Source organism: Saccopteryx leptura, chromosome 10 (genome assembly GCF_036850995.1).
Source record: "Saccopteryx leptura isolate mSacLep1 chromosome 10, mSacLep1_pri_phased_curated, whole genome shotgun sequence".
Lineage (NCBI taxonomy): Eukaryota > Metazoa > Chordata > Mammalia > Chiroptera > Emballonuridae > Saccopteryx > Saccopteryx leptura.
Window position 1 is genome coordinate 76,646,263 of NC_089512.1, and position 12,495 is coordinate 76,658,757.

Here is a 12,495-nt window from a genome sequence, read left to right on the forward strand (position 1 = left end):
CGGCTAGTCCAGGACCCCGACCCGCCCCGCGTCCCCCAAACCTGTAGGCCTCCAAAGTTGGGAATCACGCACGGAACTCTGCCTGGGTTTGGGCTGCCCCCCCTTTTTTTATCCACCAGCAAAACCATCACGATTCCTCCTCCTCCCCCTCCCATCTCTTTCCTCCTTCCCGATTCGCGAACCGTTCGCACTTTCCCAAGGGGAGCGCGGGCGCCAGTTGCCTCCTTTTAAAGTTTGAGGGGCGGCGGCGGCGGGCAGGCGCAGGGAGCACAGGGGCCGCTGCCGGAGCCGCGCCGCCGCCCAAGTCATTCCACTTGAAGTGACTTCATGTGATGTCAGCTGAATGTAAAAGACAGTGATCTCGAGCGGAGGGGAAGATGTTTGCCATCAAAATGTGACAGAGGAAACACGCTGCATGGCTCGGAACGCATCTCCCTGGCGGCGGGGGACAGAGGTAAACGCGGGCCTCTCTTGGCCCTCTTTAACTTGGCCCCTTCGCTGTCCAGCTCCGAGCACGCGTGCCGGAGACGGGGTCCAGGAAACGGCTCAGGGGAGTTCATTTGAGGCTCTTTTCTTTCTGTCTTTCTCCCTCTCTCCGTTTTCTTTGTAAATCTTCCCCCTTATCCCCCTTTCAAAGTCCCAAGGCAGGGGCGAGTGGGTTCGTTTGCGCTCCCGGTTAATGGGCGGTAATTTGGTACCCTTGGGTGCACTTTGCTCTGCCCCTGTTCATTTGAATGCAAATGGGTGACCTGGACCCGACAAGGTGCTTATTAAATTGCGGTTTCCCTCCCTGCCTTTTCTGGAATGCAGACTTAGTGGAGAGAGGCTGCACCTGGCCCAGTCCGGCGCGGCGCGGCTCGGCGTGCCATGGCAAGCTCGGCTTCCCTGGAGACCATGGTGCCTCCGGCCTGTCCGCGAGCCGGAGCGTCGCCGGCCACTTCCAAGACGCTGGCCTTCTCCATTGAGCGCATCATGGCTAAGACATCGGAACCCCGTGCGCCCTTTGAGCCCCGGCCAGGGGCACTGGAGGCAGGCAGCGGGCAGGGCAAGAAATTGCTCAACCTCTGCTCGCCGCTGCCCTGCATGATCCCCCTCCAGCCTCTAGGCTACGACGTGCCGTCCAAGACGCTGCTCAGTTACTCTGAGCTCTGGAAAAGCAGCCTTCGGGCGGGCGGCGGCGGCGGCGGCGGCGGGGGGGCTCCGGTGTGCGGCGCCAGCGGCTTGTGCAAAACCAACTGTGGCGTGTGCTGCAAGGCCGAGCTGGGCCTGGCGCCGTCGGCGCTGCCTGCGGCCAGGGTCATCAAACCGCAGGCCATCAACCACGCGGTGGGGCTGCCGGCCAGCGGCTCGCTCTACTACTTCAACTACCTGGACTCCGCGGCGTACCCTCCCTCTGAGCTCCTCGGCGGCCACCTCTTCCCGTCCGGCCTCCTCAGCGCGCAGGCCCCCACTGCCCTGGCTGCGCACCCCAAACTCTTTCTGCTGGAGAATGCCAAGCTGGCCGGCTTGGCCGCGGACAAGTTCCCCCACCCGGCCCCCTATGCCCACAAGGAGCGCTTGCCCGCGCCGCTGGAGCAGGTGCTGAAGGAAAACTCGGCCCTGACCGGCGAGCGCGGAGGCGTCAAGGGCCACGGCAAGCTACCCGGGGCTTCCGCGGACGGCAAGCCCAAAAACTTCACCTGCGAGGTGTGCGGCAAGGTGAGGCTCGGGGTCCGTAGGGGATGGGACGGGTGAGCAGCCGCGGCTGATTCCTTGGAGCCGCGCGGAACTCCCTTTTTTCAAGTTTAGGAGCTCCCCAGTAACTGTCTACTCAAATAGGGGCCTCTGTTTCCTGTTCTGTAAAGTGGGGGTGCCAGTGTCGCTGGCCACACAGTACTGGCGTGAGCAGAGGGTTGGGAAGCCCTTTTCATAGTGAAAAGGGCTCTGGTTGGGGGCAGGGTTGGTTGGGCAAGATAAGCTGATGGACACACCGTAAGGCCCCCTCGTGTCCTTCCATAGGTGTTTAACGCTCACTATAACCTCACTCGTCATATGCCGGTCCACACCGGAGCCAGACCGTTCGTGTGCAAAGTCTGCGGCAAAGGTTTCCGCCAGGCCAGCACGCTGTGCAGACACAAAATTATCCACACCCAGGTACGTGGCCCCGGGCCCAACCGGCCCGCGCGCATCACCCCGCGCCGCGCCCAAACGACGTTGTTGGGGGAAGGATGGCCAAGGGTTTCCAGTGCCCCTCCCGGAGAGCCCGTGTCCCTCCAGGTGTTCCTTCAGGTATCCCCGAGTTGGTCCTTCCCTGCGTGGCACTCAGCCTCACTGTGTGCGCGCCCCTCTCTGCAGGAAAAGCCTCATAAATGCAACCAGTGTGGCAAAGCCTTCAACCGCAGCTCCACGCTCAACACGCACATCCGCATCCACGCGGGCTACAAGCCCTTCGTCTGCGAATTTTGCGGCAAAGGCTTTCACCAAAAAGGTAACGTTCGGGCCGAGGCCCTCTTCTCATCTCGTCTCGGGACTCGGAGGGTCACAGCTAGCGGGAAGGCAAAAGCGATCCGAAGCGGGGCCGCGAGAGCGGCAGGCTCCGGGCAGCGTTCCTTTTGAATTGAGTTGCGCGGGGTTTGTCTGGAAGCTCTCCAGTTCCGGCTAGTGGGCCTCGCCGGATTCAGGTTGGTTGCACGGAGAGACTTCGAATTTGGGAAGTGGAAAGGAAGACAGGCAGGGACAGAGGAAAAGAAAATAGGATAAAGAGAGGATATTGCCCTATAGAAAAAAAGCTTTCTTTTGTAGCCGGGACTCCCCTTTCTAATGAAAATTTAAAAACCGAGACAAAACCCACCACCTGGGAACAATTTAAGACCTGGGGAAACCGCTCTGGTTCCCAGCATCCCCCAACCCCTGCGCCCCTCTTGGATTTTCCAAAGCATTGTCGGATCTCCAGATGATAGTTGGGGAGCAGAGGAAGTAGTTCTTCTAATGAGGAGGGGAAGAGAGACAAAGGCCGGGTTCGTGAGAATTTCTTGGAGCGAAGTAGCAGCCGAGAGTTAGGCTTGGTGTGTCTCTGGGCTGCGCGCGAGTTTCCAGGCCGGCCGAGCACAGCGGGAGGGACGCCGGGCGGGCTTCTGGACACCGCGGGTCAGGGGCGCAGGGCGGCGCCGCGGGACGCAGCCTTCCAGCCGGTCCTGAGAGGCCAAACAAGGCTTGATGCGTACGAAGTTTGACAACTTCTTCACTCGGAGAGGTCGCGCCCGCTTAGCCAAGCGTCGCCTTCTCTGAGCGGGCGCCTGAGCCAACTCCGAGACGCCCAGACTCCGTCCCCATTCCACGCCATGCCCTCCACTTTCTTGTCTTTGGTCTCCTGTAGGAAACTACAAGAACCACAAGCTGACCCACAGCGGCGAGAAGCAGTACAAATGCACCATCTGCAACAAGGCCTTCCACCAGGTCTACAACCTGACTTTCCACATGCACACACACAACGACAAGAAGCCTTTCACGTGCGCCACTTGCGGGAAAGGGTTCTGCAGAAACTTTGATCTAAAAAAACACGTGCGCAAACTCCACGACAGCGTGGGCCCCGCCACCTCCTCCACAAAGGATCTGACTCGGACAGTGCAGAGCTGAGAGCTACTGTCTCGCCCTCCTTCCCGGCCCTATACAACCCCAAAACAGATCACACGTATAAACTTATATAGCAGAGGCTAAAATCTATTTATCGAAACCAGCATATTTTTGGAAAGCTAAACGTTTCCTCGATGACTGGAAGCAAAGGAGTAGCTCCCGTCTTTGTATATTCGGGAAACTTTATTTAAACCCAGTGCGCCGACACATTTCATTCCAGGCCTCCGCTTCTCCTCGGGCGGTGGGTTTTAACCCCAGCCTGTCACGTGAACACCAGACAAGAGCGCGGCGCCCCCAGCCATCTTTCTACAGCCGTGTAAATTCTCCTGTACATGCGAACACGGAATATATACATATATAACTCAATAAACAGAATTATTAGTGCGCGTTTTCTCCCCCCCCCCCCCCCCCCCCCCCCCGCCGCCGCGAGGTCAGCTCAGCAACCCCGAAGAATGAAAAGGAAATAGCATTTCCCTGACAAATGCGACTTCCTTTGGGGAGCTGGGACAATGGTGTGGCCAAACTGGTGTTCCTGTGGCGCTTGCGCGCTAAGACTCCCCTTCCCTCCCAGGAGCCAGGGTGAAAAGGCCTACATTGGGCTCCACGTGATGAATTTTTTCTGTTTGGTGACTTCCGACGCTTGGAATTCTGGGTGTTGCGTTATCTGAGTGAGAATTTCTTTTTAAAAGAGGGATTAAAAGTGGCTGGATGTTGGGGAGCAGGTTTGGGATGAGTCTTCGAGCAAAACGCCGAGTCGCGCGACGGCAGATAGCCTGGGCACTGCCCCGCCGGGGCGCTCCCGGTCACGTACCCTTTTCTGGGTAACGTAAGTGGGGGCAACTCTTTCTCCCAGGCTTTCCTGGAGGCAAGGGCTAGTGGTCAAGGCTCCCTAACCCAGTCTGAGCTCCGGCGCTCCCTGGTTCCCGCGGCTGATCCGGGGCCGGCCTCCAGGTGGTGCGCGCCGGGCCGCGGGAGGGCGCCCCCGGGCTCCTGGAGCTCCGCCGCCGCCGGCGCCCCCGGCGTGCGGACTACCGCGCGCTACACCATTTCCTGAATAGCTATCTCCGCCGCCGAGCACGCTGATGAAATGATCTCACGCTTGCTTCCTAAGTAATGACCCAAATTAAGAGAGAAAACAGAGACCCTTCAAACAGCATTACATTAATCATCTAATCATTCCCAGGAGGGGGCCGGCCGCCGCTGCCCCGTTTGATCCGAATCTGGATAATCAAGAGCTCGGATTACTGGCTCGGCGAGCCGGCCCTCCTCCTCACACACTCTCAGTACTGGATTCGCGCGGTGCTTCAGCCCACGTCTTCTGGGACAATGTTCCCCGCGCCGGGAGGATATGCGGCGCGGGCCTGGGAGTGCGTTTCCCCCGAGTCCTGAGACTGCAAGCGCCAGGGCGGCGGAGGCTGGGCCCTGACCCGGCGCGGCCTTCCGAGGCACGTGGAGGCTGTTTCCAGGGGAAAGATGGTTACTGATAAAGAAAACGGTTGTAGAGAACGCAAATGGTTAATGAGAAAGTAACTGAGCGTGACTTGTTATCTGGTTGCCCCAACGCCCGGCATGAAACAGTAGGCATCCAGTGCTCCGCGCGTCAGGACTTACACAATTTAAAAAGCTAGCATTTCCGGAGCGTTTGTTCCACGCCAGGCCCTCGACACATTCTTCCGAGTGTTCACACTCCGCAAGCGGGGGGTGGTTATTCCTTCTTTACCGGAGGAGATAAGTTAAACGACATGCCGGGGTCACGGGTACTAGGTAGGGTTGGGACTCGAACTCCGGACTTTCCGGGAATCTAAACTGCCTCCAGCCCTTGTCGTTGAGGGAGAAATCTTCAGATTGGGGCCCGAGGAAAGACGTGCGGCTGCTGGGCAGGAGCTTTGTCCTGGTCACAGTCAACGGTTGCGTCCCCGGCCCCCGTCCAATTCGCAGACCCATTGCGCGGGGAAGAATCATCGATTTTGTTTGCACAGAGGACGGCGACAGCTTTCTCAGGCTGTCGCAGGGGTATTTTTAGTATCTCCGATTCAGAAATAGGAACGTGTACATTAGAATTCCATTTCCTGAAAGGAGAGCGTCCTCGTTTTTGTATCCCCACACCCCACCCCCAAGTCTGGGAAGACGCAGCCAGGGGAGGGGCAGGGATGAGGAAGCGAGGAGGAATTTAAATGTTAGTTAGTTCTGGCTGCGGTTCCTTGAGGGGAGATCGGGGCCCAGAGGGATATGCAGATTTAACTCCGAAAGCTCGGTAGCTGCCGCAAACCCCAGGAAACCCCAGCATGGGCGAGGAGGACTTGGCGGCTAAGGATATGGAAATATCGCCTTGCTTTTCCCAGACATCTATCCCAGGGCTGGTTTGAGGAGTCAGCGCCGTTTCTTGTTCTTAGGATAGGTTTTATTAGCCCTGCCTCCTACGCACAGTTCTCCCCCATTTCTGGAAAATCCTGGATGCCCTGTGACAGTCGTCCCAACCAAAATCCATCTTTCTTGCATTCCTGAAAGGATCTTTTGCAGAAGTGCTTCTTGGAGACCAGGCAATGATCAGGACAAGCCCACCTTCTTTCTAAACATGTAATTCCAGAGCTTTGGGCAAGGAGAAGCCATTTAAAAAATTGGTGCAAAAGCATCCTCTTAGAGAATTGGGTTTAAAAGTTGGCCTGCATGTGGAAGTCATGATCAAGTGCTCCTCTTTCCCTTTAAGAAGAAAATATAAATTAAAAATAAATGAGGTATCTCCATCCAGGGAAGTAACTTTCTAACCATCGAGTGAGAGAACTTTAAGGAATTCTTCTGTAATAAGTAAGTTTTCACAGAAGAGATTGAAAGGGTTGCCCATCTCATAAAACTGGAGAAATGTGTTTCCAGGTACTGTTCTGAAGAGGGGTGAAGATGGCATGCTTGCAAACTAGACAGCAAATGAAATCCAATTAATGGAGGCATTTCTCTTGAACTGCTCATCTCTGCAGTAACAGTGGCTCTGGGGCAAACCTGAACAGGAGTTTCTTGCTTATTCCAACCTCCTTGAGGTTGTTTCCTCATAACCTGATTGTTACTTAACCTTCACACCAGCTCCTGTCAATCACTCACACCTGAGAAGGTGTTATTTCACATCTGGTAGTAATTGTAGATAAACAGTTATTTTGTATCTATAGGGTTTAGCTCTGCTTCCCGGATTTAATATATCTCCTTCCTTCAGGTGTGGGATTCAATAAAGGATTTCTTCACCTGAAAAGTACTACGAAGATAAAAGGAAACTTTCTCCTAAATTACTAAACACCTTTCACAGACAGTGTAGGTCCGAAGCCAACGCTAAGGAGCCTTCTTAGTAATTCAGCAGGCATCAGAATTGATGGGTGAAAGGCTCTGTTTTCTGATTTTCTCCCCTCTTAATATTAAACTGGTTGCATGACTTATAGTTGCAATATTAGTAAACAGCTTAAACAAGGTAGTCATCAGCTGTATTTTAATATTCTAACCTTGATTAAATTGAAGAGGCCACCCTTAACAAATATTTGAAAAAATTCAAATTGCGGGGGTGGGGGGATCCTGTCACAGACACAAAAAAGACTCCAATTATCTCTTCCCTACAAGATGTTTGTTCTGCCCATGACTGCTCACACTTCAGCAATCTTGCCAGCAAGACTCAAAAAAAAAAAACAAAAAAAAAAAAAAAAAAAAAAAAACCTCTCCTTCCAAAGCCACAGCCTTGTACATAACAGATTGTACAGTCCTGTTGCCTTAGGCGGGTTAGAGGTTCCTCTCTGCAGAGAGCGACACAGAGAAGTTGCCAGCATCCAGACATATTTGGGGGCACACTGTGCTCTTTCTTGCCTTGGCTGCAGAAGTGGACCTATAAGGTCCCCATTTCCCCATTTTGCTGTTTGGCTCACAAGAGGATAGAGGGCTGCCTGAGCCAGGCCCACCGGTTCTAGCAACCAGGCATCCAGGTGTGGTGGTGCCGAGTGGGCTGGGGGAGGAGAGGGGAGGAGTCAAAGTGAGGGGGGGGGCTGCCAAAGAGAGGACCTGAGTCGAGAGAACGCTGGGAAATAAACAACCTCAAGGCAGCTGCGTTGCCCTTTTCCCTGCACTTCCCTCTCAACCGTCTGAGCAACCAGTTTGCTCCTAGAAACATGTTAATTGCCAATGGAGCTCATTAAAGCATGCACATGCAAAACACAGCAAGAAAGATTAAATGGACAAAAGCGCAATAATGAACTGTCAACAATCGGGCCCATCTACCAGACCAGGATCACTCAAGAATGAGGCATTTAGAGGCAACAAAGGATTGTCTGGGACAGGAAGAAAAGACGACCTAGACTTTTGTTTAGTCAACACAATTGATTACAAATGAGAGATTAACAGGATAGCTTCAGATTTTTTAAAAAAGAGGCAGAAAAGAAAAGTCCAATTAAGTCCACCGAATGTTAACTACATTGCGTTCCATGCCTAGCCCCAAAGAAATTCTCATTAAACCATCCCTGGCGATCCCTTTTGGAAAGTAATTTGTCTCCCTGATGGAGCAGAGAAAGAGAATCGTGTAAAAGAAAGCGTTAGTTCTTGGCACAATGAGCTTAGGAGACACACTAGAAAGAGCCAAAGGGGGAGTTAATGAGCATCTGACAAACCGCTTGGATTCAGGCCTAGAGAACAGCGATGAAAAGATGAAATTGGCCAACAACTATTCTTTATATCAAACATAAAAAGGCCAATCTGAAATGGGGCTGCTCAAAACTGGTTGAAAGTACATAGCCCAAGAACAGGGAGCCTCGGCCGGATCCGGGGTGGACACTGGACAGAGACAGGACTCAGCAGGCCACATGCTCAGGGAACAGGAAGAAGGGCCAGCCCTCCATCACAGAGCAGGCGCCAGCCACTGGCCCAGGCCTTGGGGATGCGCTGACATGAAGCTGTGGGTGCCCCGACCCCTATCCTCTGGATGTTTCTATGATGGGTGAAAAATGTATCTGGTTCACCTTTGAGGGTTACCTAAATGTTAAAGTAATCTGGACATTCACCAGACTATCTTCTCTTCTACAGCCACCGCCCCCACTCCGAGGGCTCTATGTGTACCAGTTCACACTCAGTTCTACTCTCCCTCCTAGTGACCGTTCAGCACCCTCACCCCAAGTGATTATCCCCCCAAATCTGCATAGAGCACAGGGGCAAGGAAATGAAGACAGGCACATGGCTTGGTGGAACAGGCCACAAAGTATTTAAATTATTTCTCAGATTTGTTTATCTGGCTTTAAGAAACCCTCTAATTTTAATGCTTTCCTTTTTTTTTAAATAAAGTAGATCAATGGTCTATATCTGAGATAAACAGTACATCTTAAATATAAGCATCCAGGCACTCCAGCAGCAAGAGTTTGAAGGTTATTTTATACTCAATGTCCAGTAGAGCCAGGTGATCAGAATCAGGCAGTGTGCTGGGTTTTCAGCCAAGTCCACCAGCTAAGGAACCCAAAACAAACTATGTGGTTTCTTAATGCTTTATTTATTACATGTGTACCATCTCAGATACTAGAGTGCAGCATCTAAGTCTTTATTCTAGTTTTGTATTCTTACTCTCAAATCCTTGATAACATCTCTCACATTTTGGGGGGCTTGGCTTGCACTTCAGGCTTTTCTCATGCTTCATGGAAAAAAAATACACTGGTGTCTAGAAGTAAAGAATGAGAAAGAAGACACACACCAATTCAAAATAAAAACAGTCATCTAAGATTCAAAGCTAGTTCTGGTTTTCAAAGCACAGAGATGTTAGAAAATCAAGCACGGTGCAGTTTAGGAATCAGACTTTTATACTGCAGATAAACCTGTCTGACATAAATAGTTCTTCAGCAAGGCATTTCTGTCGAGGCCATCTGACCGACACACAATCCTCGTTTCTGTCCTTTCGTCTATGCTTTTTTGTGTTGTTATATTTAAAGATGTTTTTTCCTCAAAGAGTTTCAATGTCTTCATTTTCCCCTGAAAGTGGGTGGGAGTGGATTGTGTAGGGAAGGACAACATTATCTATAAGAAGAAATCAGAGTGAGTGGTTTAGGAGCTTGGCATCTGCCATCAGAGCAGCCATTCATATTCAAATAATAGCTCAGCCACTTATCACAAGAAACTACCTTGTCTCTGTTTCCTCACCAGCAAAACCAGAATATTAAGAGTACCTGTCTCCCAGGGCTGTTTGAGGCTTAAATGAGTTAACATTTATAACTGGAATTTAGAATAGCACCTGGCACATGCATACTAAGCACTCCAGAAGTTAGCATCATTATTAGAAACACTCAAGTAGGAAGACTTTAATATAGTACTTTATAAAGAAACTTAACCTGTGTTATCTTATTGATTTTTCATTACATAGTAATATGTAGGTTTTCTTAACCCTGTTTTAAAGAGGAGCAAACTGAGCTTCTGAAGATGGTATGATTCCCTTTCTTTTACACAGCTGAAACTTGCTGGAGTGGGGGGGCATACTCAGGTGATTCTGATTGACTATGAGGTCATGGTTCCACCAGGAATGTGATAAGGATCACATAAAGATGTTTAAAAATGCAGCTGAATCCCATTCACGGAGATGCTGAGTCAACAGACCTGCTCCGTGGCCCAGGGATCTCCATTTCAGACAGAAGCAGCTGGTTCCTCAGACTGTCCTTTGAGAAACACTGATTAGCATCTGTGCTCTCTCCACCTCACAATGACACAGCCTTTGAAAGATAACACCATCCGCTCTTCCTAAATTAGGTTTGATCATTCATTCAACAAATATGATGTGAACACCTCTAATGTGTCAGACACTACACTGGGTGCTGGAGTTACAAGGCAGAGAAGGGCATAGCCTTTGCTTTGGAGTTTATAGTTTTGGGGGCCGGATCACATACAACAAAATCCTCATCTGATACTTGATTATGAAGATGAAATTGGGCATTCAGTCAGTCTGAGTTGGGGTGTGTAGTGGACATCTGTTATTTCTGCTTGCTGATCATCATTCTCCCATCTGGTAACATCTGACATTTCCTTTGGAGACGTCACTCCTCCCCCACTCTCAGTCCATATGGTTCAGGTGGACACTATTCCATGCCTCCATGGTGGGCATGTGACCCAGGGATGGCCAATTGGAGCACAGCATCTTCCTGGCCACCTGACCCAAATGAGGCCAATAAACATCCTACCCTGGTCTCAGAGCAGTGCCTTTCCTTGTGGGTCTAGGAGTGGGTTGGATGTTCATCTGGGGATCCAGTAAACTGTTTGTTACAATATCAGGGAAGACCTCCTGTACTGACAGTATTAGAGGTGAAAAGGGAGCAGACTTGAGAGCACCCTAAAAACCTCATTGGCCCTGCTGTCACTGAAGCCCAATGCACACGTGGACTTCATAGATATTCTCAAAGGAGTCTCTCTGCTCTCTTCCCAAGACTCCTGGCTGACTGATACTGAGCAGAAAAAAGGAAATGATGCCTGAGTTGACCAAGAGTAGGAGGTGTTCACTGTGGAGATAAAAAGGAAGAGATCTCTTGGCAGCCTGAGTGAAAGTCCAGAGGGGAAAGAAAGAGGGTGAGTTGATGCAGCTTCGATACTGTTTGCTGTGGCTGGCTGGGCTTAATATCGATAGGTGTAATTTTGAAACCTAGTGCTATATCTGAGCAGCTGAAGGGGCTAGGCTTGCTTTCTCTAAGCCTCAGATTTCTTCTCTGTAGAATCAACACAAGAATAACATCTCGTTATTTAATAACAGCTCGTTATTTAATAACATCATAATGCCACCTAGGACTCTTTTGAGTCAGTGCAATGAGGCAAGTTAAACACCTGATCCATTGCAGACATTCACGTAAATGACTGCAGTTATGACGGGAGGGTGAGGCATCTCGAGGAGAAGTAAATGATTGGTTGGTGTTCATAATTTCCTGCATGGTCCAGTGGAGTGGTCTACTGGAGCCAGAGAGGTCTTGGGGAAAAAGATTAGTACCCCAGAATCCTCTTAGTATCTGCCCAGCTCCTGAAGCCGGCCTGTTTCTGAGTTAAGCAGGAGATGTAGGCGAAATATCATAGGCTTCAGAGTCACATAGCACAGCTGATTTCAGTGCTCACTAGCTGTATAACCATAGGTTCTTTCTCTTAATATTCTGAGATCCAGTTGCTCCATCTTTAAAATCTTAGCATTAACAGAGGTGTTAGAAGGATTTAATTAGGTACTATGTTCAATAAATTATGGCTATTTATTTGTTACTAATTACTACTATTACAATTATTGCCATTCAAATAATTTTGAGATCCTTGGTCCACAGAACAATAGGACATTTCTTTGGCAAATAAAGCACTGTAAGCAATACGAGGATGGAGACTGTCTGCTATGTTCACAGCTGTGTCTCCAATGCTTGGCACATAACAGGTACACTAAAATTAAGAATTAGAGGTCAGTTTGTCCTCTCCATGGGCAAAAGATTACCCTGCTCAGTTTTCTGGGCAGCCACATGCATTCCATCCTGTAGCAATTCAGTCATAAAACAAATGTTTATTGAAGGCTTGCGTGCCAGGTACTGTGATGGAGATATAACTGAACAAGACTGACTTTGACCTTGTGGAACTTACACCCCAATGGTGGGAGATAGGTGATGAATAACTCATTTAAAAAAAAAACAATTCAACTGAGTAAACTTGAAGATCTAATTGGCTTTATACGTGATTCATGAATTGGGCAGCATCGCATCTAACAACTAGAAGGGGTCATCAAAGGGTTGTACAAAATGGAAGGTTTTTAAAGGAAGAAGAGTAGGGCAAGGGAGCTATTAACTACCAAACAAGAATTACTATTATTATTATTATCATTACTATTATTATTAGTGAAAGGAGGGGAGATAGAGAGATAGACTTCCACATGTGCCTAGA

At 50.2% G+C, this 12,495-nt stretch overlaps 1 protein-coding gene across 1 annotated transcript; it reads left to right on the top strand.

The window, feature by feature from the left end:
- Positions 1 to 250: 250 nt before the first annotated feature.
- On the top strand, positions 251 to 3,949 carry FEZF2 (FEZ family zinc finger 2). The gene is made up of 5 exons (XM_066350975.1): positions 251 to 454; positions 811 to 1,698; positions 1,999 to 2,133; positions 2,335 to 2,467; positions 3,356 to 3,949. The coding sequence occupies exons 2-5, from the start codon at positions 868 to 870 to the stop codon at positions 3,613 to 3,615; spliced, it is 1,359 nt and encodes a 452-aa protein (XP_066207072.1). The 5' UTR covers positions 251 to 454; positions 811 to 867; the 3' UTR covers positions 3,616 to 3,949.
- Positions 3,950 to 12,495: the final 8,546 nt, after the last annotated feature.